A 26155-nucleotide genomic window follows, 5' to 3' on the forward strand; every position below is an offset into this window, starting at 1 on the left:
GGTTAATTTTTATAATCTTTGTAGTAGGGTTTAAACGTACTTGATAAATGTGGCATAATTAGAATAAATTAATTTTTGATTTACTAAAATAATAAGCTATTAACAGAAGGTAAATTCTGATTTCATGAAACTAACCTGTTTTTTATTTTAATTATTAATCCCTTCAAAATTTTATTTAAGGTTAATCCTTTTTTTTTCTAAAATATTCATGAAAGAGATTTTTCAATAATCATAATTAAGAATTAAGATTTGAATTAATCTTAATTTAAGTAGGAAGAGGAGAATGTTTGATTTGGTAATAAGAGAGAGACAACCAAGAAGACAGTTTTCACACGCATTTTAAATGACGCGTGAGATACAATCATCACCAATTAAAAATGATGTAATTTGTACACAAGTATAGACCAGAGAGAGCCAACCAAGAACCAACATATATTTCCAGTTCGGGTCTTCGGTTTCTCCTTATATACACGCAATTTGACTGTTAACAAAAACTTGTCAAAGGCTCAAGCTTTAGCCTCCTGCTTTTTCTAGCCACCACCTCCATCTCTTCTCTGCTGCTACATTCCTTCTCTCTCCACCACCACCACTCCTCCTTTCGTTCTTCATATCACCCTGGTTTTTCTTTTTCATTTTCTTAATCATTTTTAAGTTTGGGTTTCAAAGAATCTGTCAAAAGCAAAAAACCAGAGAAACCAAAAAAACAACTTCCAAGAATAACTCGAAGTTACCCACTTTGTTTCTTGTCCTTCATCGCCCATACTTCTAAGCCATAGGCATTTATATTTCTCTTTTGTTTTCTTAACTGGGTTTTGCTTTGTTCATAACTAGCTGCACAAAAAGTTTTCCTTTTCTTTCTCGTTGTTTCCACTTCGAAACCCCAGGACCAGAAACAGAGCTAGCACAGGACAGAAGCTCTATAGAGAAAAATATATATAAAGAAAACAAAGAAAAAGGAGAAAGCTTTATTTATAAATGGTGCATTACCATCGTTACCATCAGTTAAAGAAAGGAGAACATCAAAATAGTGAAGAAGATGAAGCTCTTGCTTTGGTTTGTGCAAACTCTGGTTACTATAAAAGAAAAAGGCCTAAGCTTCTTTCCCTTCTCTTTATTTCTCTTCTCTCGTGTTGCCTAATTTTGGCACCTTACTTTTTTTGCTCTTCCTCCGCTTTCTCTGTTTTGTGTAAGTCCCTATTTCTTATTGGTTTTTTAATCTTTATCTGTATCTGTTTTTCCATATTTTGTTCTGTTTTTGTGTTTTTCTTTTTGAATATATCTTGATGGGTGTTTCATGTTGTTTACAGATTCATTTGTTGTAGAAACTGATGGTGTTGTTGCTGATGTGGATGCAAGTGGTGGTTCTTTGTGTTCTTCAATCTCTAATGGTTAGTGCTCTCTTTGTGTTTCTCTTCTTGCCTATTTCTGTTGCCTTTAATCAATCCATTTCTTCAACCAAGACTTTTATAAAGTTTGAATCAAACAGTGTTGCCAGAGATTAAAGCTGGTTATTTTACCAACTTTGCAGAACTAATAAAAGTTAGATTTAAAGAAGGGGAAAGAAACTAATTTTTTACTTTTTTGTTATCATTATGTTAGGGTGTTTTTTCTGGCAATCTTGTGTGATGGGTTCAGGAAAAGGGGAAGCCATGTGATTGTTTATTCCCAAAATTTTTTACAAAATCTTTTTCCTTGCATATTCCCTGATTTTTTTTTTACCTAAATTTTGTTTTTCTTGTTTATTTACCTTTTTTTTATTGTTCTGCTCAGGAACAATATGCTGTGATAGAAGCAGTTTTCGTACAGATTTCTGTATAATGAAAGGGGATGTAAGAACACAATATGCGTCTTCATCAATATTTCTCTATACTTCAAGAAACACTACTTCTTTGATTAGAGAGGATGAGGAAGAGGAGTTCCAACATGAAAAGATCAAACCATACACAAGAAAATGGGAAACAAGTGTTATGGACACAATTGAGCAATTACACCTTATCTCAAAGCAAGAGAAATTTGCAATTGATCACCAATGTGATGTCAAGCATAGTGTTCCAGCTGTGTTCTTTTCAACTGGAGGTTATACTGGTAACGTTTATCATGAATTCAATGATGGGATTTTACCATTGTATATTACATCCCAGCATTTTAACAAGCAAGTAGTGTTTGTTATTCTTGAGTATCATGATTGGTGGATAACGAAGTACGGAGACATTCTTTCGCATCTTTCAGATTATCCTGCGATTGATTTTAGTGGAGATAAAAGGACACATTGTTTCCCTGAAGCCATTGTTGGTCTTAAAATTCATAATGAACTTACTGTTGATCCTTCTTTGATGCAAGGGAATAAAAGCATTGTTGATTTTCATAATTTACTAGGTAAAGCATATAAGCCTCGAATTAATGGCTTAATTCGAGATGAAAAACGAGAAGCTGAGGAGAAACTAAAGCAGAAAGTTCTTTCTCTGTCCCCTTCATCAGGAACCTTGTTGGAGTTAAAAAATGATGTGCAAGAAGCTAAATTGAAGAGGCCTAAATTGGTTATTTTATCTCGAAATGCATCAAGAGCTATAACTAATGAAGATTTGTTAGTAAAAATGGCTGAAGGAATTGGATTTCATGTTGAAGTTTTGAGGCCTGACAGGACTACAGAGCTCGCCAAGATTTATCGAGCACTTAATTCAAGTGAAGTTATGATTGGTGTTCATGGTGCTGCCATGACCCATTTCTTGTTTATGAGGCCAGGTTCAGTGTTTATACAAGTGATTCCTCTTGGAACAGAATGGGCAGCAGAGACTTATTATGGAGAGCCTGCTAAGAAGCTTGGTTTGAAGTATATTGGATACAAAATTTTGCCTAGGGAAAGCTCATTGTATGACAAGTATGACAAAAATGATCCTGTTCTTCAAGACCCTGAAAGCATATCCAAAAAGGGATGGCAATACACCAAGACAATCTATCTTGACAGCCAAAATCTGAGATTAAACCTTGGAAGATTTCAGAAAAGATTAGTTCGTGCCTATCAATACTCCATCAGAAAAATAAATCACCCTCATGAACACAAATCACATTAATATTCTATACTTGCCTGAACCTGAAGATATTGTCAGCACATATTCTTTACCATTTCTTATTGATTGGTTTCATGTTTGTGCTTTTAAAAGCACAAAATATTGGCAACTAGGAAAAATTTGTTGTAAACATTTTACATTAATGCATATCCTATTTGTACATCCAAGCAGCATACCATAAAACTCCCTGTAAATAGTAGTATGATCTTTGAAGGGAAGTTTTGCTAGGTGAGTTCAAGATATAATGAAAATCCTTTCTTTTTCTGTCTCTAGATAGTGGCCAATTACTGATATACAAAACTTGATAAAGTTATAGTATGTCTTATTATAATGAAAATAGGCAACAATCCATGATATTGATGAATTTCCATCATGATCTGGGAGGTGAGATTTTTTCAATTCCATCATTTTTATTATTATAATGAAATTTAACCAATTTAATTTTATTCCAAGAATATCTTTTATATCCACCTGGGGTTTGAACTTTAGACTTATCATTAGATAGTCATGAAAACGACTTACTGCCAGCTGTTTTTCTTTCATCTTTTTAATAATCTTGGTTGCTCGATTGAATTGGCTGCAATACTTGCAGTTTCACAATATTGCTTAATAATTTGAATTTATTCTGTTTTTTTTTTTTTTGGTGAAAATTTAGCCATTTTCATTATAACTCAAAGGGTCCCAATCTCAACAGCCTCGCCCCTATCCATTTTATTGCACAATTAAGCTTATTAGCAATTTAGCATACTTTTGTCCATTGCAGTAAATCAGCTCCCTGATGGGTCATATTATTTCATGGTAAATCTAAATGGTCCTACCATGTGCAAGTGCCTGAAAAATATGAGGATATATATTTCTAATTTAATACCCGATTAAGAAATGGATAGTGGATTAAATGAATCCATCTCATTTCAGGATTTGCAGTTTCTTATTTTTCTTGTTCTGTCCAATGAAGAAAATAAGAAAAATGGAAAATTAGCTGCCACATTATAGATTATGATTAAAAACAATGAATCAATCATTCGAAACAAATAAAAGATCAGGTTTTGGGATCAAGTAAATCAATTATTAATCATATGAAATTTCTCTTATGTACATGAATTTCATGTGTTCAATCTGTCAGGAAATCACCTTGCAACTACAAGTATTTCCTAAAAAATGTTAGCACCTCGTGCTTTGAGCCAAAGCACCATTGGCATACTCTTCAGTCAGCTTTGTTAAGTGAATAGCTATTAACCTTGATGGACGAATGGAAAAGACTGGAGGTGTTCACATGCTTCAAGTCAAAGCAATGTCGCAGGGTTCTTCACTTAGTTTGAGTTAAAGCCATCTTTTTGTTGTCTTTGTTGATGAATGAACTGGAGGGGGTGTCCTTGCATTCCTTCTTGAGTCATCTGCATTGGAGAAATGGAAAACAAAAGGAAAAGAATTTCCTTTTCTGAATGCAGAATGAGGGAAAATGAGGTGAATGAATGATGCTTCAGTTAGTTATACTTGCCAGAGTCGATTGGTTTCCCTCCAAGAGAAGATCGGCGTGACCCGTCAGATTGAACTCCTGTAAGTGATTGCCTTCGTACTGCCCTTCCATTAGCTGTAATTGGTGACTTTATATCATTGTTATTGCCTGTGCCATTGATGGCCGGTGACTCTGCTTCCTTTGAACGCTGTTGATTCCTGTAAGATGATGAACTCAGATACAACAGCATATCACAAGAAAAAAAATTTCCTACATTTCTGTTTATACACATACCTCTTCTCCGAGCCATTAATCAGTTTTCCAATTGTTCGCAAAGATTTCCTTATTTGAGATCCTTTGCCATTTGTACTACTAATCAAATTACTTGTCTGAGAATCTGTAGGAAGAGCACATTCATTTTGCATCACAATTTCAACCTCGTTTCTGGAAGGTAGTTGTCGTTCAGGTGTTGTTGGAAGCTGAGGAAATGGAATTTGTGTCCTATTGTCAGTTTTGACCGTTCGCTTTTGATGGGAAGAACTTGGAGGACTACTTCTAGGACCATTAGCACGATAGACCTCCAGCATTGAACTGCCAATAGCAGCATGCCCAAACATCTTTGACATTGCTTCTGGATCTTGAGATTGACCATATTTCTGCAGTGTCACTGTGTCAAAATATAGAGGCTTGGTTATGTCATCTGGTGCTACCTTAGACTGGAAATTATCCTTCTTATAGTTTCTTGGACCTTCCAAACTTAATCTTCGGGAACGACTTGGTACTGAAGTTGTTTTTGATCCCTTTCTGTCTATGGGATTTACTGTTTGAGACTTCATGTTGCTGCCATTCTCAATGCTCAATCTCCGCATACGCGGAGGAGTTCGTTCAGTCATTGCTTTTGATTTCTCACGTGGGGACCTTGGCTCCTTCATTTTATTGAACTGCATGTTTTCTGCTTCCTTGCTTGCCAATGCCTTCTTAAGGTTCTCAACCTACACACCAGAGTGTTAAACTTGTGGCATTAGTTTAATGAATGCGACAACAGTACCAAAAAAGAGGCAACGGTGCAAACTAATTTCATATTTTAAACAAAACTTGAACACTTAAATTATGTCATCTGGGATAAAGAAGCTCGCCAGCCTCAGCAAGTTGAAACTGTATAAAGCCATGTCAGATACAAATTTTTTAAATGTTGGTATTTGTCTCAGTAACAAGGAGACTGACTTTAGTATTTTTTTCAAATAGGATAAAAATGGAGCACTCAGTGCCTAAAAAATTTGAAGACCATCTTGCAATCTGGCTTGCTTGGAGCAGACTAAACATAAGCATAGCAGCCAGACAACTAAAATTGAAACATTCAAAGAATAATATTTTACCTGTTCCTTGAGTTGTATAATCTCACTGCTTTCTTTTTTAGCGCGAGCAGCGCCAAGTTCCACTGTGGATGCCCTTTGAGCAAACTTCAAAGTACTGATTGTTTCTCCAAAAGAGTCTGCTTCTGGACTTATATGAGCAAACATCAATGTTTTAGCATGTCCACCTGAAGTGAAATTTTCAGAAAGAAAATTGTTAGTGCAATCGGATAATCAATACCAAAACCAGTAAAATGACAGAGAGAAGCTGGAGTTTCATATTACAACCCAAGGAATCTTGCAGGAGAAGTGTGAGTTTGCTGTTTCTGTAAGGGATATGGGAGTTTTTCTGTGCCAATGCTGTGATAACATCTCCAAGACAAGAAAGAGACTTGTTGATATACTGAGCCTCTTTGAGCCTATCTCCTGTGACTTCTGACTTGTCTACTCTTTCACTTCCTGCAAGGTCTACCAAGTGCAGGCAACTACGAGTGGTGCTTCCAGATATATCTCTACCATGCACATGAATTGTTAGGACACTGCAAATGCATGTTAAACAACCCAATCAATTATGTGAAAAACACCATTCTTCTTCGAATGAGCTTTAAATATTTGTAATTCTTTATTATTTACAAATTAATACGTATTTTTATTTGTTATAACTATGTCATTTTCATGGTTCAGCAAAAGGAAGTCTCAATTTTTGGAACAAATAGCAACAGGTCGTTTAAGAAGCTTCTGAAAACTGACCTGTGAGATCGACTACTTGAATTGTTCATTGCAGTGGAACTGACAACTCGATTCACCTCCCCAAGTTTCATCAGATTGAGAACATCATCAGTGGACTGCACGGAGTGCATTTTAGCATCTGGAAGACTCAAGCCATTGTCACCAGTGCAGCTCCGAATCTCTAACTTGTGCATGGTTAAGAAGCACAACTACTGTGCAACAGGGAATTATATTTTTTTCTTGTTTACTTTTGTAAATATTTATCTGACAAAGTCAACATATATTTTCCGCAGTGTGAATACAACAATGTGAAAGGATATTTAGTGGCTGATAAATCTTCTGCTAGAAGGTCTCGTACTTGCTCATTATATATTTCCACCATTTGAACTTGAATATCATAATTTATGACATCCTTCCTTTTCCTAGAGAACTGAAATAGATCATTCAGAGCTAGAAAATTAATCCCCATATCTTTAGTTGACCCACCTGAAGGACCACTCTGTAAACATAAAAGTCATATCAGACATATGAACCTGTTACATGGCTATCAGGAAAACATCAAGAAGCTAATTTTCTATCTTCCATAAGGAAAAGCCGAATGAAATAAAGATCCTACCATGGTAAATGTCTTCCCTGATCCAGTTTGACCATAAGCAAAAATGCATACATTATAACCATCCATCACGGACCTAATTAATGGTTGAGTATCCTTGTATACTTGAACTGAAAATACAGATATAACTTGTTAGATTTCAGTACACAAGCTCATAAGCCATAAAAATATGAGATTAATAGGTAATACTACCTTGGTTAGCAGTAGGACCAAACACTCGATTAAACTGAAAAATTTTCCTTCCTTCTCTTTTGGGCTTTGATGGATCCACGATCACTAGTGAGCCATCATCTCCAATAAAATCTATCACATTATTTTTTTCACCAGCAATGGCTGGTCTAATTCTGCAGTAAACTCGAATATTTCCTGAGAAAACTCTTAATCAGGACAGGCCTAATAAATTAAACATTATTGGTTCAATATTTAAGAAAATCAAATAATAATGATAATAAAAGGTTGTATAATGTACATTTTTCAACAGTAAGCTAACCTTTCAAATCCTGAACCATGTTGTATAAGTTCCTGTTCTCTTTCAAAACTCTGTGATATCCAAGAGCAGCAGTAGACATCTCCTGTACCTGGCATCCTAACCACAAGGCAAAATGCAAGCACTTTAAGATTTCAAAAATCTTTTTCATGTAAAAGAAAAGGAGTTACTATCTCCTGAACAATGAGGAGGTACTCAAACAATGGTGAATGTCTACAAGTAGATATCCACACTATCTCATTCTTATGGGCTCTAGGGTAACAAGAAAATGTGATTATTAGCAATATCCAAGGAATATAAGGGAAATTATAACCTAGAACTGATTTTCATTACAAATAGATACAAAAATTTGCCTTAGAAAAAAATTCCAGAGCTTCCTTGCTGGTATCTTTTGGAATATGCAATATGTCATAATAATCATTGGTGGTTGGGTAAATATCCTAGAAGAAAAAACTAGAGATGATTAAACAGGGAATGGAGAGTTGACTTTTTGGAGTGGAGGAAAATGATTAGGCCAGTACAGTTTAGTTTGAGGTGGTTTAAAAGAATTTAAAGAACAAATTGTGAATTATGATTTCTGAATGTTTCAATGTTAACTAGACTGTTTTATTTAAATGAGAGTTGAGTACTTCTATCTTTCAAGATAAACAAAATGTTTCCCTCCAAGTTCTAATTCAAATAAATCATTCAATTATGTCCATGATAGCCATTTATAGCATAAAGAAAAAAAGAAAGCCATCCAATCTATTCTTCATTAATATGAATTTTTATATTATTTAATACTAAGTATTTAAAATAAGAAAATTTACATTCTATATGTTATCATTATTTATTATGTGATACATAAAATGAATACACAATTCACAGTTTGGTTTGATTTATTTTTGCAATAAAACCAAAACTAAAATATAAACTGTTTCTTATAAAATTTACAAATCAAACTGTTCTTTTCCAAGAGTTAAACTGAACTAAACTACTTAATTCAGTTTAATCTAATCTGGTTTAATAGTTTGCCATGAATAGTGAATGCTCTGCAATATGCATTATCAAAATTGTGATTATTCACTTAATTACTTTGCAAGGGTAACTTACCAAGGTCTCTCAAATCTGTTTGAAGGTGAGATTGCAAATCCTCAAACTCATTCTTTGTCTTTGTCAATAGGGCTTTCAGATCCTGAAGATGGGAAAAAGAAAGTAACTATCATATTTCAGTGCCTGTGGTTGCATTTTTCTGTTCTAACTTCTGGCAAAAGCAACTATATATAACATATTGCTTTGCAGCATGCACTTTAATGGAACTCCTTAAAGGTCAACCAAGCAATAGAATACAACCTTTTAAACTATTCAATCTAGAAATAAAAGAAACACTAACCATAAGTTCTTTTTCGTGTATTTGAAATAAATGCTTGTGTTTGCAGTTACCCTTTCTTAAGCAAGCTCGACAACACTGCAAAACATGTATGAAGGGTACATCAGAATGCATCTTAAGCTACTGTTGAAGTAACTTAAAAAATAATACGTGTCTCAATGTGCTTGATGGGTTCTTAAACAGTGAAACCACGATTCTGTAGGATGCTTACATGAATTGGTAAGCCAATAGTAGATAAGTAATTGCACATTAACCGACCAGAACATTCTTTTAAGAATTGAACATATAAAAGCCATTTATTAGTAAAGTAGAATTTAAGGTCTGTATGGTCAGACATAAGAATTTTGTAGTTGAATATGCAAGCCAGCAAATTAACAATATGATGAAAGGACAAGATTTATGCTAATTGCTTCAATATAAGTTGAAAATAAAGGCAATTAAGATATATTTGCACAATTAGAAGACAATTAATATATGAAATGAGGCAGAAAAATTATAGCTTGCTGTCAAAGGACAAATTTTCCTGATCAATTACTACCCAAACAAGGCTTAGAAAGTAGGACTATCATATCAAAATTTCAGAAGCAAAATCATAAAGAACAAAAAGGCCCAATTTTAATATCTTACTACAGTACAACACTTGGCAGCTCCAATTTTAATATCTTACTACAGTACAACACTTACCAGCTCCCATTTAATAATATCTTATGTGCATCAAAACAGTTAGAATGAAATCAGGAGAAACATACCTTGGAATCTCCAAGTTTAAATGAATCCTCTAGAGTTGCTGATACTAAATGAGCAGGTGAGGTACTTGTTTCTTTTAGAAAATCTTCAAATATTGATTTTAACTGTTTTGGGGAAAAAAAGATTTACATGTTTTAATAATCAATTCATGGAAGTGAAATAATTTGTATGAAAGAATAATTGTTCAACGAATACCTATATCACTGTCTTAAGATAAATAGAAGAACCATATGCCCATATATTTGACTAGTTCATAACATAACAAAAAGGAGAAAATAAAGCTTTCATTGATTAATATAACACACCTCAGGGGAATTGTTCTGAAGTTTATTCTCCATACAGCTTGAAATGATTCTGCTCAATAACTTCTCCCAATCCTGTAGTACAAGATCATTGAAAAAGGTTAGTTAACAGATTCCTACAAATCCTGCTCTTTGTTTTTCTATTTATCCATTGAATTAAAGTAAACTTCATATGATAACAGCTGAGCATTACCATACTGGAACTCAAGGACATGAGAAAGTTGGCATTAATGTTTTCCTTTGCATCAGCCATATGTTCAGAAAGTAGCCTGACAATTAAATCTACAAAATCCGATGTCATCATTTGAAATTGAGGGAGAATTTATACCACTAGCTGCATCTCTCAAATGACATGCCAAACACACTAAAATCTCTTTATTATCAGATGGTTCAATTCTAAATGAGAAGCAGAAAAAAAAAATCCCCCTAAAGCATCTCATGCAAATTATTATTTTAGGACTAAGCAATGACTTGCTTCATTCATTATCAAATAAATTTGACTGGTGGATTGCATAGCTTATACTCAAACATGCAGATTAGCTGCTAATTATATTCTAAATAACTGAGATTATCACAATTATTGAGTAATAGAATATATTAATATTGCAGTTGTTTTCTGAAGCTGCATTGTTCTCCAAGCCAATTTCACTACTTCTATTGATAAGGCATACAGTAACAACACAAAACAATCATACGAAGAGAGATAAGGTAGATAAATGTAATAATATACAAACAAATTAAAATATACCAGAAAGGTTCTCAATGTCAACATCTGCAGGTGTAATTTTCTCAGATACTGCTGACATGTCCAAGCGTCTACAAGAGTCCGCTGAGATTGAAACAGAATGGTTCCCATTGGCAGGATGAATGAACATAGGTGATCTAATAGGCTTACAAAAGCCATTTCCTCCATTCATTTGCTTGCTCTCATGGTATGTTTTGAGCGCTAAAAGGCAGTCAACCACCTTTGCTGCTGACCCTGCCTCAAATGCATCCTTTGGATATTAAATCCAACAACTCAGTCAGTCATATTCTAGCCATTGCTTAATAATCAAATATTACATAATTCAAGCATATAAACATGTATAGCAATGTAATTAGCTGTTTACCCTCTCAAGATCAGAAGCTTCAAAGGCAGGCAGCTTTAACTCTTCAACTGCCACAAGGAAGTTCCTTACATTCTCAAAATACTGGTATGCTGGTGGCAGCTGTGATTCACGGGTTAGTGATTGTAAAGGTGTATGGTTCTCCACAACCTTGAAAGAGTTTCCAAGAAAGTAGACAATTAGAATACTTAAAGCACTTGAGTAAAATACCCATTAACCCAATTAGCCAATGAACCGAAACTTTATTGCTTAGTACTCGATTACCCATTAAATTTGGTTCGCATTAACCGAATCAGAAGTTTATTATTTGAATTTTGGGTCAAATCAACGTATAACATCAAGAACAAAATGAGGTTAAACTATGATATGAAATATATTTAGTTACCTTAGGCACTGCCCGTGGATTAATTTTGTTAATGGCATTGCACAAAATCAAACCGTTTCTTAAGCAAGAAACAAACTCCTTCTCTGATGGATGCCTTGATATGCCTAATGGACCAACAATGCTTTCAAGCCAAGCAGCCGCTTGGAATCGTCTACAAGCTGCAAATAATCAGTGAATATAGGATCAAAAAATTTAAGACACAAAAATTCTTAGAAATCAACAATTTTGTAAAAGCATCAAAATTGAAATATCAAACGATTTAATTTTCATCGTTTAAGACCCAATAAACAAGACCTACATATACAAGTGAGTTAAAAAATGAAATATGTAAAAGCGAAAAATAAATAAATAAAAAAATAAAAGAAAAGAAAATCACGACACCTATTCCTTAGGAACCAAACAGAAATAAAGTAGAAACATGAAAGAAAATGCACACACCTGCTTCTTCAGCTTTTCTTGAAGCCAATATATCATATAACTCAGTGCTTGGATGATTCTCCATTAATGCCTAAAAATTAAATACTAAAAATTAAAAATCAAAATACAAAACCATAAAGAAGTCCTCTTTATTTCCATGAAATATTAACCAAGAACGCAAATTCCTACATCTTCCACAGTCATCAATTAAACAGAGATACACCCCTATATACATTTGCTAAGAAGATTCAAAAGAAACGTACTTATTGCCTTTGGGTATCTGTCTTCCCAAATGTGTAACCAGAAACCCTAAAAAATCAAAGGGAAAAATCCCTGGAAGCGAATGAAAGAAAGAGAGTAGCGCTAAAAGACTATAAAGACTGAGAATTTCCTCTACTTTTGTTGGCTACTGTATCACGCATTACACATCAATTAAGCGCAGGCTTTTGTTTCTTTTTAAACTTTCGGCTCGGATTTTAGCTTCGGGTCCAAACCTGAGTCCTTGGAATCGTAACGTTAACTATGGGTTTTTTGAATTCAAATCTGTAGGGTCGGTTAAGTGTGATCGTGACCGTTTAATTTGCCACGTAGTCAATCTATCTAAGAGTTTTTATTCGAGCGTGTGTTACACGGATATATATGCGGATGGGATTATCTACGATTCTTGCTCTTTGCACCAAATGCCTAGGGATATGCCAGTGGAATTCTACTCCCTCCTCCCATAAAATTAGTTTGGCTTGCCTTTTGCATCTGTTGACAATTATAATGCTATTTAATAAAAGGAGAACAATCTTTTCAATTTTCTAATTTTACTGTTACTTAATATACATTTTTTTAATAAACATGTAACCATTAATATTAATTATATTATTTAAAAAATACAATTAATTGAAATGTAGACTTTTCTATTTCCAAATTAGAAAAAAGAATATATAAGTATATTAAAAAAAATACACAAAAATTATATTTTAATTATATTAACTAATATTTTCTTAATATATATGAAGTCAAACTAGAAGACTAAGCTATAATCATATTTTATTAATACTAGTATTTAACAATTTGCATTGCATGTTAGTATTCGTTCTAGTTACCTTTTTTTTATTTTTTTTAAATGTGGTTAATTGATTCTTTTGTAATAAAATAAAATTTACAGTTATTGAAAAAAAAAAGTACATTAGGTTCTTTTTATTTAATATTTTACTATAAATATATAAAACAAAATGAATGAATATTATAAAATAATTTATTGAAAATAAAAAAATAAAATTTTATGATTGAAACAAGATGAAAAATAAAAATAATGATAACCTAAGTAAAATAATATCTCTAAGATTAAGAAATAAAACAATGACAAGAAAAATATTTGACGTAAAATAATAATAAATCTTATAGTCAAAGAAAAATAATATATTTTATTATGTATATGTACATAATAATTTTATAAAATTTATGATTGCTAAAATATTTTTTTTCGAATTAATATTTTTGTGATTAAATTTTCTTGTAATTTACATTTTTATGTACATAATATATTTTATTATGTATATGTATATATACATGTAAAATTTATGGAAATTTTGCCAAAAACATTCAATTTATATTTCAATAACAACCGCTACTAAAATTTTAACAAATGATCACTATTCATTAGTTATCAACGGTTAGTAACTGCGATCATTTAAACACGATTATAAAAATAAAAAGATATTTCAATTTTGAATTTAAACCATTAATTCTCGCTCCAACTTGAATTTATCTGATCAGTTTATAATATTATTATCTTGTCCAATTTTACTAATACAGAGTAGACAGACAAATACGTGGAAAAAAAAAAAAGAAGCTATCTTTAAATATTTGTTGGCAAATCATCTAGAATTTTTGCGCACTTATCCTAATTAAGTAATTAATTAAACCATATATGACATTTAGTTCCTAATTAAATCACTCAAAAATAGCAAGAATATCTAAATTGTAGCAAATTCAAAATTATAACTTAAAAATTATCGTCAAAGTAAAATTCCTGAAACGTATCAAAAATACCAAATAGAGTAAATAACAAAATTGGAAAGTGCATATATGAATTTACTTCCCATAAATGAATATATCCAATACAAATACAAAACAATATGCATTTGTAAGAACCTTTCCAACCTTAATACTTGCTATATCTCTCATTCTTTCAGCAATTATTATTTCCTCTGTTTTATTCTCAAAAATAAAATACTAAATAAATAAATCTATTTCATCAATTTTGGAAATATTGAATTTAGAAATTAGAAGCCAATTAGGTAGTGGTTTGATTAGTCTTCTCACTTGTATGAAGAATAAGAGATTTCGAGTTCGAGTCTTTTTTACCATAGTCATTTTCTCAAATTTGATGAGCCAAGCCAAGGGGAGGATCACCCCCAGTTGTACAGCCAAAGATATTATTTCGAATGAAAAAAAATCAAAATTAAATTAGAATCTTGCTTTTTCTTTTTGTATCGAATAGCAGACGATCAACTAATGAGATTTGAATAATACACGTATTTTTTTATATATTTTTATAAGTTAAACAATTATAGAAACCTTTACAAAAAAAAATTGCTATTAATAATTTTTGACAGCAACTTGATTTTAGCTTAATTAGGGTGATAATATTTGCATATATGGCAGCAAATATATATATATATATATATATATATATATATATATATATATATATATATATATATATATATATTGCAGCCAATTTTAGTTTTTCTATAATGTAAAAAACAAACATCTAAATCTAGTATATCCCTTTTGGTTTGGATCTAATATTGATTTTATTTTATTCGATAATAAACTTTAATTAATCATATTTTAGTTATTTTTAGTGCAATGGATTTTCCAATTCAAACCCAAATCTAATTAATAAAAATTAAAAATAACACAGAAAAACTTATTTTAGAAAAATGTATTTAGCCATCAAAGACTCCCTAATCAACAAAAATTCCAAAAGAGGCAAAAACCCACTCCTCAAGTAATTACAACTCTCCCATTAGGATAAATTGCTGCTTATAGTAACCCATCTGTCACCTTTCCACCTCCTCTATATCCTAATTCTGCTCATTCTTTCCTTCTTTAGACCCACAGAATCCTTATCAGTTCATGAGACATAGTTATATATATATAATTATTTTTTTTATAAATATATATTTTTCGTTGTTCTTTCTTCCTCTTTATACGAATTCCATATCTTTTATATATTTTTTAAGCAGCCAAAAGTAGGGCTTCATGACAGAAGAAAGGAAAAAAATGGGCAGAGGCAAAATTGAAATAAAGAAGATAGAAAATTTGAACAGCAGGCAAGTTACCTTCTCCAAACGTCGGAGTGGATTGATTAAGAAAGCTAAAGAATTATCGGTACTCTGCGATGCAGAAGTTGCTGTTATAGTCTTCTCTAGCACAGGAAAGCTTTATGAATTTTCCAGCTCTAGGTATCTTTTCATATCTTCATCTTCCGTTCTTTTCTTTTCTTTAATATGTATTTTTGAATCTAAAATCAGTCCATCGGTTTTCTTTTCTTTTGTTAAGATTAATGTACATCCTGGAAAGAAAAATTAAATACAGTATTTGAATTCCTGGTATGGAAGTTTTTACTAATTTGATGATATTTATTTTTTTTCTGAAAAAAAAAATTATTACTTTATTTGTCGTTCTTATCAGTTCCAAAACCCTTTGATTAGAAAAATTTAGGTTTGTGGAAAATAGAATTCTTGATGATTGTCGTAAACTTGTAGCCTAAGTAACCTATGACTGAAACGACAGTCGTATTATGGTAGTTAGCTTGTGGAATGGAAATAGATTAGAAATTGAAGTTAATTAGAAATTTTATCAATTTCAAGCAGATAATTCGATTTAGAGTATTGTAGTAAAAATAAAATTGTCAAGATAAACTTTCAATTTAGCGCCATAACTTGTATTGAATATTTAATTTTTTTTTTAAATTAACTTTTAAAATTAAATTAGTATATAAACTTTGGGTTTAAGATCTAATTTACCCTAATTTTGGGTTAAAAACAATAAAATATATAAATATTCTAAGTCTGAAATAATAAAAAACCTTAAAAAGAAGAAACTAAAAACAAAAGTAAAAAATTTTTAAGTGGAAAATTGTTCTTTTCTATTCCAGTTTTTCTTTGACTTTGACATTAATTTTAGATCAAATTGAACATTAAGTAAAATTTAAGGATCAAATTGAAATTTACCCAAATTATTATGGTATAAGACGTGACAAAATTTCGATGGTTTTGGGCTAAGCATGTGTACTAATTGGGCCATTTTTTCATATATTTTGTTTTTGGGCTAAGGTTTTGGGCCCAAAGCAGTTGTGCATATACATTAAAAAAAAAAAAAATCTAACTTCTTTTTTTAATTCTTTCTAAATATAAAATTTTATATTTAACTCGAATAAAACTGATAAGGCATTGAATAGTTTTATTTGAATATATGTTTGTAACATATGCTTGTGATTCAGTTTGCTCACAGTGTTTGTGTTATTGATCAGCATGGAACAAACTCTGTCAAGATATAGCAAAGGCCCGGATTTGATGTGTCCAGAACATGCTTCAGATTATCCTGGAACGGAGGTACATTATTCTAGCACATTCTTATTAATGGCTACCATGACATATAAACGCATTGGTTCACCCGACTATGATCTTTTGATGCAAAATTTAGAGAAAAAAAAGTAGAAAAAAAGGGGAAAAAAAAAACTATCATCTTGGTTTCTAATCAATAGAAATTTAATTTTATTATTAAATTCAGAGTATAAACGAGCTAAGCCGAGCTCGAATCTCTACTCGAAATTTGATGAACCTGAAAATTTTAATTTCGAACTTGACTCGAAAAATTTTAAATTCAAACTTAACTTGATTGAGTTAAAATAAATATTATATACATGCATATATAAAAACTCGATGAGTATCAACAAGTTTTCGAACTGAACATCATTAAATTCGATCGCGAGCTTGAGCTGAGCTTTTTTGAACTTTTTTTAAACAGAATTTAAATAGTTCGCAAGCTATCTTGGCTCGTTTAAACATCTAGTTAGATTATTAACAGGTCCAGTGAAATTACTGTTGTTAGGGTTGAAATTTATTTTTATTATTATTATTATTATTACGAATATTATTTTCTTTTCAAGAAAATGAGAATGATTTTATGTGTAAATAATTTGTCAAACAGCAATCACAATCAGAAGAAGTGACTGCACTCAAAGATGAAGTCTCAAAACTACGCTTGACATGTTTGTAAGTAATAATTATATCAGCGGATTTTATTTGTTTATTTATTTATTTATGCAATCTTTGATTGCAATTAATAATTAATTATTTAAATTTATATGTATATAAACTTTGATTTGTAGGCAGATGATGGGTCAACAACTTGATGGGTTAAGCTTCAAAGAGTTGCAGCAGCTAGAACATCAATTAACTGAAGGAAGGATATCGGTTAAGGAAAAGAAGGTAAACCAACAGTTTTAACATAGCTTTTAACATTTTTTTTACTTTTAATTTAAACTGTTATATTAAAAGCTAATGGTCAATAATTAACGGTTAATAGACAATTAACAGCTTCTACAATAATTAACAGCTACTAAACTGTTAATATTATCGAACAAACCTTACGAGATTTAGGATTTAATTGTGATATTAAACATGTAAGAACTTTATTTTTAAATTCATTATTAAATATGAGAAAAAAATAAAAATAAAAATAATGGTAAATTCTGGTCATCTTAATTAGTTTTTCTAATTGCTTTACCTTATTAGTTCCCCACGCTTCTGTTGTAGCAGGAAAAGGTTATACTGGAGCAACTTAAGAAATCAAGATTGCAGGTAATCAAACAAGGCATATTTGCAAGAACTTATTCTTATATTCTTTTTTTTTTTCTTTTTTCTATTTTTTTAAAATTAAATCTTTGATGCTTTCAGGAGCAGAAGGCCATTCAAGAGAATGAAACATTGCGTAAACAGGTTATTACCATATATATTGTTTGAATTTGTGCTTCAAATTGCATATTTGAAGCAAGTTTTTGATATTCTTTGGCATTTAATTAATGGATAATAACCCTAATTAATTAGGTTGAGGAGCTAAAACGAAGCTCAGCAATGGCAAAGTCACAATTTCAGGAATTTAATCCCTTGGAAAGGAGATTTCCCCTTGCCAGTTTTAAATCTGATTGTTTTCCTCAAGGGGAGGAAGAAGATTATGGTGATCTTTCAGAAACTTCATTGCATTTAGGGTATGTTAGCAATCACAATCAAATTCGAAACCGACCGAAATTTTAACTCTTTTCTTAATCACTTACTTCCCTTACCTTGTTCGTTTAGAACTTCGCCGATATAAATTTTTGACTTCAACCTTGTATAGATTGATGTATTTTTAATATATTAATGTTGGTCATACTTCTAATAATTTCCTTTTTTTGTGTTCTTTTTATATATAGATTGTCGTACGATGTTCATCACAAGAGGAAAGCAGCTAAAATCGAACCAATTTGGAATGATTCAGCTGGGAGTCAAGTGGCTTCGGAATGATATGATGTTAATATTGAAATAAGAGAACTTTTTTTTTTTTTTTTTTTTTTTGTTTCTCTAGTTTAGTTCATCCATCCTGAAAGAGGGGGGAAATGAATAGGTTTAGTTTCTTTTGGCTAGTTAATTTTGCTCGTTTGTGCTTATAGACATAGATGTTTTTATCAAGTTCATGTTAGATTTGCTTTCTTCTAGTTATTGTCAAGTGCAATAATAATTTTTACATTTTTTAATTATCTAATAAGTGTTTAATCGATCTAATTTTATAAATTGAATGGTTCAATAAGTCAATTAAAGTGTCTAATAGGTGCAATTTTATAAATTAAGGTATTCAATGGACCAAAGTGAAAGTTGAGGATGCCACAAAGTTTTTCCGTAAAAAGTGTAAAGATAAATTTATATATTAAGCCCATATAATTAGGGTTGAGCAAATGGTCAATTCGGTTTAAATTGAACCGAAGCCATAAATACAAATGGAAGTTTCTTTACAACAACTTGAATCGGACTAAAATTTGCATCTGAATTAAACCAATCAGTTCGGTCTATTTTTGTCAGTTTTACCATTTTTAATTCGATTTTAAATCCAACCGATGAATTTCTGTGTAATCAAATTGAACCAAACAACAAATTCGATTTAAACCAAAAAAAAAATCTCTTTTGGGCACTTGACCAAACCAAACCGAAATGGATCGGTTTGATTTTCTTTCAGATCCGTTGGTAATTTTGCTCTCACCCCTAGACATAAGACTAATTTGGACAATCACATCCTTTTGTTGCATGTGGGACTACTTGCATCATATCATGGCTAATGTCAAAGCTTTTATTCTGTTTTGTTTTTTTAGAAAGTTATCACACTTTATCTTCGAACCTAACGTCATTATTCTTATTCATATAGCACGCATTTGATACATGGGGCGATAAATAAAAATATGATTTTTTTATACAAAATAATATAATAATTTTTCTTAAAGGGAAAAAACATATGTAATTAATGTGATTTTTGCCATTGGAAAGAAGAGCACACATCAAAAGATGGGTCCTATTATTATATCATGAAACCGACCTTACCTAATTGACATGAACTCAGCAGTTTAATTTAATTATTTTTGGTATACGTCAACAATTGCAGTTTAATTTAATTATTTTTGGTACGTCAACAATTTAATTTAATCAATTTGTGGGCTAATATATAGTCCCAAGTCATACTCACAAATAAACTATAAGTAAGATATGAGATTATTAAAATAATAATAATAATAATAATAAAGAAGGCTCAATAATCATTAATGGAAGAAAAAAAAAATTAATTGAAGAAGAAGATGACATGTTGTGCATGCAATTGGAAAGTGAAAGAAATGTTTGCTAGTGGTTGTAATATTGAACACGTGGCAGAAAGTTGTCACCAATGGGTTAGGCAAACCAATGAGATTTGCCAGCATTTTTGCATAGTTTGGAACCGTCCAAAATATTTGTTTTTAATATAAGATGAATAATGACTGGTTTAATATATATAATTGGTCTTTTAATTACTATTTAGAGAGGAGATTCCAATCTAATTAATTTTTTTTATCTAAACTATATATCACTCAAAGATAATCAAAACCGTGCTTCTCGACGAATTATATATTATTTTAATAGAAAAATAATAAAAATATATTGGTATTACTATTTAATTAATCAGTCATTTTTAATTGGAAAATAATAAATATTTTGTATCACTAGCATTTATATAATAATTTTTATTACTAACCTTAATAATATAAAATTTATATAAAGACATAACATTCATGTTGTATTGATTAGAAAATGCGAGGGAAAGAAATGATTTTTTATAACCTAATTTATTAAATTTTGGTTAAAATATTGAGAAAACACACGTTGGTCCTATTTCTTTAAGGTTCTATATAATTTTTTTTTTTTTAAATACTACTTATAGTTTATTAAGTTTATTTGTATTTCCAAATGGATGGGGACAAAGTGGTCTCACACAAACATAATGTTGCTCTGACCTTTATCATCATGCATGTCACCCTCTCTTATTTTGAATGTGTATACATAAATATATTATAATATTACATCACACCATTGATTTAGTGCATTTGAGCTTCTACTCTAACCTCTTTTTTTAATTTGATATATTAGAATTTCGTTAAAAACTTCAAATCAATACAAATAATATAAGGTGAACATGACCCTCTCTTGAAGATCAGACATAGAACAAAACTTTTATAACTAAAACAATTATTGTTCATTGATTTAATAAGAAATCCTAATGAAAATTGGAAGGTGAGCTTGAAAAAAATTAATCTTCAAATTGGCTGGTTAGGCAAACTTCCCTAATCTTTTGTACATGGCATTATATTCATGAACTAGTTGCTTATTACGAACACAAAGAATTTGAACCACTAAATCTAATAGAGGAACGTGCCGCACTACCAGGCGTCAAAAGACAAAGATCATCGTGTTTAAAAAATTCTCCACAAATTGCGTACTTGTTCAAATAAACCAAAATAAATGTAAAAAATAAAACAAATACTCCATATAAAATAGTGAGACCACAAAATCCACGCAAGATGGAGATAAATCATGAAACATAATAAAAACATAAATAACTTAAATATATATCAAATATATATAAATCTGTAATTTATTTAATAAAAAAAATAAAAATTTAGTGCGAAATAATAAATAATAGGAAGAATTTTTCATAAGAGACAAAAATCAACCCGCCACATACTTAGTTTTCGTGTTTCAATTCAACTCTAACCTTTTAAATACAGTTAAATTGTCCATTGAGAACCCGGTAAGGGCACGCAGCTTGTTTACAACCTTTTTTGGTGTAACTAATTAATAATGAAAGTCCTTTTCATAAAAAAATAATAAAAAACAATTAAACACCTCTTCAATTAGGGTTGGTACCAAAAACCAAAAATTTAATATTACATGTATATCCACATCATGCTTCAACTGCTTCTTTATCCCTTAGGGATTCTAATCTAACGGTTCAATATGAGGTCATATAAAATTATTGCAATAGGACCAACAATAAGAAAATCATCATTATAATAGACAGATAATCCTATGTTTGTGGAGATTCAATTGGTCTCGTTCAAATTAAATGGAATGGATCAAATTTTTACATTTTTTATAAACTTTTTACATTTTTCGATTTTATATAATAAAAATTAAACTAAAAATGTAGTATTTTTTAAATTTTTTTTATAAGACTAAAACTTAACCAAATACTTTTAAAGTTAAATCAAACCGAATCAAACTGATAGTTCAATTCGGTTTAATCCAAATAATGTCCAACCCCATATAATCCCACTTATCAAACCATATCAAATGGAGATGTTCCGATACCCTAACTATGGGAGGATACTTTGTCTTGTGATGAAATCGTGACCGCTGGATGAAAGTATGTGTGACTCACAAGTAACCTAAAAAAATCTTGTACTTTGCATATTTTTGCAATTTTAGCTGGTTCTTAGTTTTTTTTTTTTTTTTTTTAACTGTAGCATTGTACCATCTTTTTATTATAGTTGTGGCCGCCGTCTTCATTGGCTAGATTTTTGATGATCCTACCGTTAATGGGACCTACTTTGACACATAAGCACTAAGTCAGCACGTCCACGTCAACTTCTTCTCCTCCATCCCCATGAATAGGCCTTCTTGGCTACGTTGAAGGCAACGCACTCCCACTACGACTTGGTCAAGGCGGATAGTAAAGCGGCGCGTCTCCTTAACCTCTGTCTTGTATTAAAAGTAAAGATTTTGAGAGAAAAAACAGGCAAAAAAGAAGAACTCACCATCCACCATTGGAACCCACCACAAAAACCCATAAACCATTAAATCTCATAAACCATCAAACTCCGCCGCTGCAACCGCCATAAACTTATTCGAAAAGAGGATATAAGGAGAGAGTAACGAAAAAGATATGAGTTTTTGAGATCTTTTAAATCAACTAACATATTGTGGGAAACCGAGAGAAGCTTGATTTTTGGCAATAAAGAAGAAAAGAAAGAGTGATGGGAGGGAAAAGAAAGTTTTGAGTGAGAAAACAGATGCATGATCGAGGAAAGAAGTGCTGCGGAAGAAAAAGATGCTATGAGAACAAGAAATGTAGAGAATTCGAGTAAGCATGCAGAAGAAGAGAAGAACAGAATAAAAGAAGAAACGGCATCGTTGGATGACTTTGTGGAATGACGTCATCTTGAAGGATTTGTACTGGTTCTGTAAATGGTTGACGTGGCATCTCTATCAACGCCGACTGTATGCCTCATTAATGGCCACTTCAGCTCCCTTCTAATTCTTGGACAAAGGCCATTGCAATAAAAAATATTAATTCATTAAAGAGGAAAATCAATCAATATATAATTTTAAGGTTCATAGGAGAAAACTATTCCTACAAATATAATGATAACTCCCTAAACAAATAAAATATTTCACAATTACATAAAAGAAAAATTATTAATAATTTAACTCAATATTCAAAAATTTCCAGTTTTAGTATTATTAAATTAATCAAAACAAAATGGAAAATAAGTCCACCCCCGATTTGGTCTTGTATATGAATAAATATTAGTCTCCAAGAAATGATCATCATCATCACCACAAGCCTCCACAGTCTCCCTTTATATTGGCCACCCTAAAACAGCATCATCACTACCTTGTCGGCCTCTTTAACTCAATTTCTCTCTTCCACTACCACAAAAAACCTCACTGTTAATCCCTTTCTCTCTCTCTTTCTCTTTCTACCTCTTTCTTGATCTCCATTTCCATATTTCAGGTGCTCCGTTTCTCTATAGGGTACCAAAAACCATGAAACAACAACTCACTCTTCAAAGAACCAGTAGCTGTAACAGAAGCACAAGAAAGATAATCCCTTCCGCTTACATAAGATCATCATCAACCCCATCTTCCATACCTGAACAAGACCACAGCTCAGATAAACTCCTTCTCCGGCGAGACTCTCCAGTCACTTCACAGCGCCTTAATAATAAAATCCACTCAAGATTCTCTTCTCTTCTCCGTTCTATTTTCAAGATTGTTTCTTTCCCTAATTTTATTATCCCTACTTGTAATTGGCTTTCTATCCCTTATCAAATCTCTATTACACCTTCTCTTGGCCGGAAAGTCACAGGAACTCTTTTCGGTCACCGCCGTGGCCCTGTTAGCTTCGCCGTTCAAGATGATCCAAAGTCTGAACCGGTTTTATTACTAGAACTAGCCATGTCAACATCTATGTTAGTTAAAGAAATGTCTTCTGGTCTAGTTCGGATCGCGCTCGAGTGTGATAAAGTTCCGGTTTCGATACCGGCGGGAAGTACCGGCGGACGATCAGGAAAGTTGTTTAACGAGCCAATGTGGACTATGTATTGTAATGGAAGGAAGTGTGGATATGCAATGTCGCGGACGTGTACAGAACTTGATTTACACGTGCTAAGTACGGTGCAAAGCGTGTCGGTCGGAGCCGGAGTTATTCCGATGGTGGAAGATGGCCGGAAAATGAACGAGTCAGAAGGTGAGTTGTTGTATATGAGAGCTAAGTTTGAACGAGTTGTAGGTAGCCGTGACTCGGAGGCTTTTTATATGATGAATCCAGATGGAAATGGAGGACCTGAACTTAGTATATTTCTTTTAAGAATATGAAAAAAAAAAAAAAGATGGAGAATATTAAAAAATAAATTCATAGAGAAGAAAAAGAAAGACTTGTGAGATTTATTTTTTATAGGTAATGTAAAATGGGTTGTTTGTCTAATTAATTAGTAATTTCTATGATGTTTGTATTTTCTTTTTCTTTTTTTTTTCTAATTTGTAAGTTTAGCGTATATGCATCTCTATTGTTGTGATTTTTTTCTTTTAAACAATTTAGATTTTAGATTCGTTAGAATTTTACTAGTTGAATACGTAAAATAAATTTAGTAGGAGATAATTACAAATCTCGAAATAAAATTAGTAAAATATTTATAAATTTTTTTAAAAAAATTTCACTTGTTCAACATTCATTATATATGAAAAAATGGAAAGGAAAGAAAGAAAATATACCATGTCTTTTAAGAAAACTATGTTTGATTTATTGCTTGTGTGTTATTTTGATATATGAAATCATGATAACTCTATTATAATTTTATTTCTGGAGCTAAACTAATGTTGTATAAATAAATATTTAATTTAATCTTGTTAAATATATATGTGAAAGAGATTAATATAATATATTCAATTTGACTCCTAATGTTATTTGATCATAATACTATTTTTTTTTATTAAAAAAATTGATATATATATATATATATATATATATATATATATATATATATATATATATATATATATATATATATATATATATGCATGATGTATATATGCACGCGTGGATATATTTATGTAATACATTATTAAGAATTAGTAATAGGCATGCCCGTTGCCTTGCTGAGCTAAGATCATAAGATTTCACAGTAATTCAGTTGAATGTGGTTTGGGAAACACTTGTGACTTGTGAGTATTCACATACACCAAATGTTAACGGTTGGAATGGCACGGTATGCGCGAAGATTGAACTTTTCGTATTCATTTCAATTCTGTTCAAATGTTCGTTTAAATATTCGTATTTGTAAAACATAATGGTGTATTTTTGAGAGACTTTATACTAAAAAAGCAAGCAACTCTAACGAAGGAGAGAGCAAGCAAGAAAAGAAAGTGTTTGAGCATGCTTCGCAGAGATTGGAAACTTGAGTTTGACAAGCATTAGAGAAAAGATGAAATGGTTGGGGCTTACAAGTGGACATTTAGACCCTAAATCACTAAAAAGGAACCACCACTCTTTGTCTTCAAATATGCATCCTTAATTCATTCATCACCTTTTATTTGTTCCCCCTCAAATTCTCCAATAAATGTGGAAAATATCACTATAGAATCTAGCATGATATTTTCCCACCTCTTAATTTTTCATTTTTTTTAAATTTATTAAATATTTTAATTAAAAAAAAAAAAAGACTCTCACCTAGTTAAAAAACTATATATAAAAACCAAGGAGTTTTTCTTTTAATGAAAAAAATCAAGGAGTTAGTCTAATCGAAAATAACTCAGGTTTTTTAAGCAAGAAATCGAGTGTCCGATTTTATGAATGGAGAAAATTTTTAAAAATAAAAATAAAAATACTATGTATATAAATATAGTCGATTATTAGATTTTAGTTTATATCGATTATACTCTATTGTTAGTTCATTTTTAGAATATTAGAAATTTTTATTAGTTAATATGAAGCAAATTAAATTTAAATTATATTCACTTCGTTCAATTTTGTTGATATTTTTTAAAAGTTATTTTATCTAAATCTTCTCTGTTGTTTTGAGAAAATAAGAAATATAAATTAAATTTTTTTAAATTTTATCTTTATCTTTTCTAAATACAATAATTATTTTTAAAGTTTTTTAAAATTCATCTTACCACTTTCTTATTCTTTCTTAATTTTGGTAAAGGATTAACGAAGAGAAAATTATTGAGACTGGAGTATTTAAATAAATGTCACGTTTGATAAAATTAATTATTTTAGTAG

At 31.1% G+C, this 26155-nt stretch overlaps 4 protein-coding genes across 5 annotated transcripts; 3 read left to right on the top strand and 1 right to left on the bottom strand.

The window, feature by feature from the left end:
• Positions 1 to 456: 456 nt before the first annotated feature.
• JHL06B08.8 (xylan glycosyltransferase MUCI21) lies at positions 457 to 3340 on the top strand. The gene is made up of 3 exons (XM_012230813.4): positions 457 to 1186; positions 1308 to 1388; positions 1771 to 3340. Exons 1-3 carry the CDS (start codon positions 976 to 978, stop codon positions 3069 to 3071), a joined length of 1593 nt encoding a protein of 530 aa, XP_012086203.1. The 5' UTR covers positions 457 to 975; the 3' UTR covers positions 3072 to 3340.
• Positions 3341 to 4112: 772 nt separating this feature from the next.
• Positions 4113 to 12445, bottom strand: LOC105645254 (P-loop nucleoside triphosphate hydrolases superfamily protein with CH (Calponin Homology) domain-containing protein). Its single transcript, XM_089718366.1, has 20 exons — positions 12295 to 12445; positions 12053 to 12122; positions 11615 to 11772; positions 11233 to 11379; positions 10872 to 11118; positions 10317 to 10405; positions 10127 to 10198; positions 9824 to 9925; positions 9078 to 9152; positions 8798 to 8879; positions 7709 to 7804; positions 7411 to 7584; positions 7222 to 7328; positions 6929 to 7104; positions 6627 to 6794; positions 6165 to 6415; positions 5901 to 6064; positions 4819 to 5516; positions 4567 to 4742; positions 4113 to 4462 (listed from the first exon to the last, which is right to left on the bottom strand). Exons 2-20 carry the CDS (start codon positions 12114 to 12116, stop codon positions 4389 to 4391), a joined length of 3120 nt encoding a protein of 1039 aa, XP_089574492.1. The 5' UTR covers positions 12117 to 12122; positions 12295 to 12445; the 3' UTR covers positions 4113 to 4388.
• Positions 12446 to 15235: 2790 nt separating this feature from the next.
• Positions 15236 to 18833, top strand: LOC105645253 (MADS-box transcription factor 23). Of its 2 annotated transcripts, none has more exons than XM_012230811.4 (8): positions 15236 to 15495; positions 16566 to 16647; positions 17246 to 17310; positions 17427 to 17526; positions 17854 to 17898; positions 17995 to 18036; positions 18145 to 18305; positions 18510 to 18833. In XM_012230811.4, the coding sequence occupies exons 1-8, from the start codon at positions 15293 to 15295 to the stop codon at positions 18598 to 18600; spliced, it is 789 nt and encodes a 262-aa protein (XP_012086201.2). In that variant the 5' UTR covers positions 15236 to 15292; the 3' UTR covers positions 18601 to 18833. The 2 variants fall into 2 exon arrangements, with proteins under 2 accessions (XP_012086201.2, XP_012086200.1); XM_012230810.4 differs by having other exon boundaries at positions 17857 to 17898.
• A 4357-nt stretch (positions 18834 to 23190) lies between these two features.
• On the top strand, positions 23191 to 24388 carry MIZ1 (MIZU-KUSSEI-like protein (Protein of unknown function, DUF617)). Its single transcript, XM_012230809.4, has one exon. It carries the CDS (start codon positions 23419 to 23421, stop codon positions 24247 to 24249), a length of 831 nt encoding a protein of 276 aa, XP_012086199.1. The 5' UTR covers positions 23191 to 23418; the 3' UTR covers positions 24250 to 24388.
• Positions 24389 to 26155: the final 1767 nt, after the last annotated feature.

This window comes from Jatropha curcas, chromosome 2, assembly GCF_041381405.1.
Source record: "Jatropha curcas cultivar XTBG-Jc1 chromosome 2, XTBG_Jcur_1.0, whole genome shotgun sequence".
Lineage (NCBI taxonomy): Eukaryota > Viridiplantae > Streptophyta > Magnoliopsida > Malpighiales > Euphorbiaceae > Jatropha > Jatropha curcas.

Coding starts and splice junctions, on each gene's coding strand:
- LOC105645253 (XM_012230811.4), top strand. CDS start 15,293: ATGACAGAAGAAAGGAAAAAAATGGGCAGAGGCAAAATTGAAATAAAG. Junction 17,527..17,853: donor TATCGGTTAAGGAAAAGAAG/GTAAACCAACAG, acceptor CTTCTGTTGTAG/CAGGAAAAGGTTATACTGGA. Junction 18,306..18,509: donor GAAACTTCATTGCATTTAGG/GTATGTTAGCAA, acceptor TTTTATATATAG/ATTGTCGTACGATGTTCATC.
- LOC105645254 (XM_089718366.1), bottom strand. CDS start 12,116: ATGGAGAATCATCCAAGCACTGAGTTATATGATATATTGGCTTCAAGA. Junction 11,773..12,052: donor AAGAAAAGCTGAAGAAGCAG/GTGTGTGCATTT, acceptor GATTATTTGCAG/CTTGTAGACGATTCCAAGCG. Junction 10,199..10,316: donor TGTCCTTGAGTTCCAGTATG/GTAATGCTCAGC, acceptor CTTGTACTACAG/GATTGGGAGAAGTTATTGAG.
- JHL06B08.8 (XM_012230813.4), top strand. CDS start 976: ATGGTGCATTACCATCGTTACCATCAGTTAAAGAAAGGAGAACATCAA. Junction 1,187..1,307: donor CTCCGCTTTCTCTGTTTTGT/GTAAGTCCCTAT, acceptor TGTTGTTTACAG/ATTCATTTGTTGTAGAAACT. Junction 1,389..1,770: donor GTGTTCTTCAATCTCTAATG/GTTAGTGCTCTC, acceptor TGTTCTGCTCAG/GAACAATATGCTGTGATAGA.
- MIZ1 (XM_012230809.4), top strand. CDS start 23,419: ATGAAACAACAACTCACTCTTCAAAGAACCAGTAGCTGTAACAGAAGC.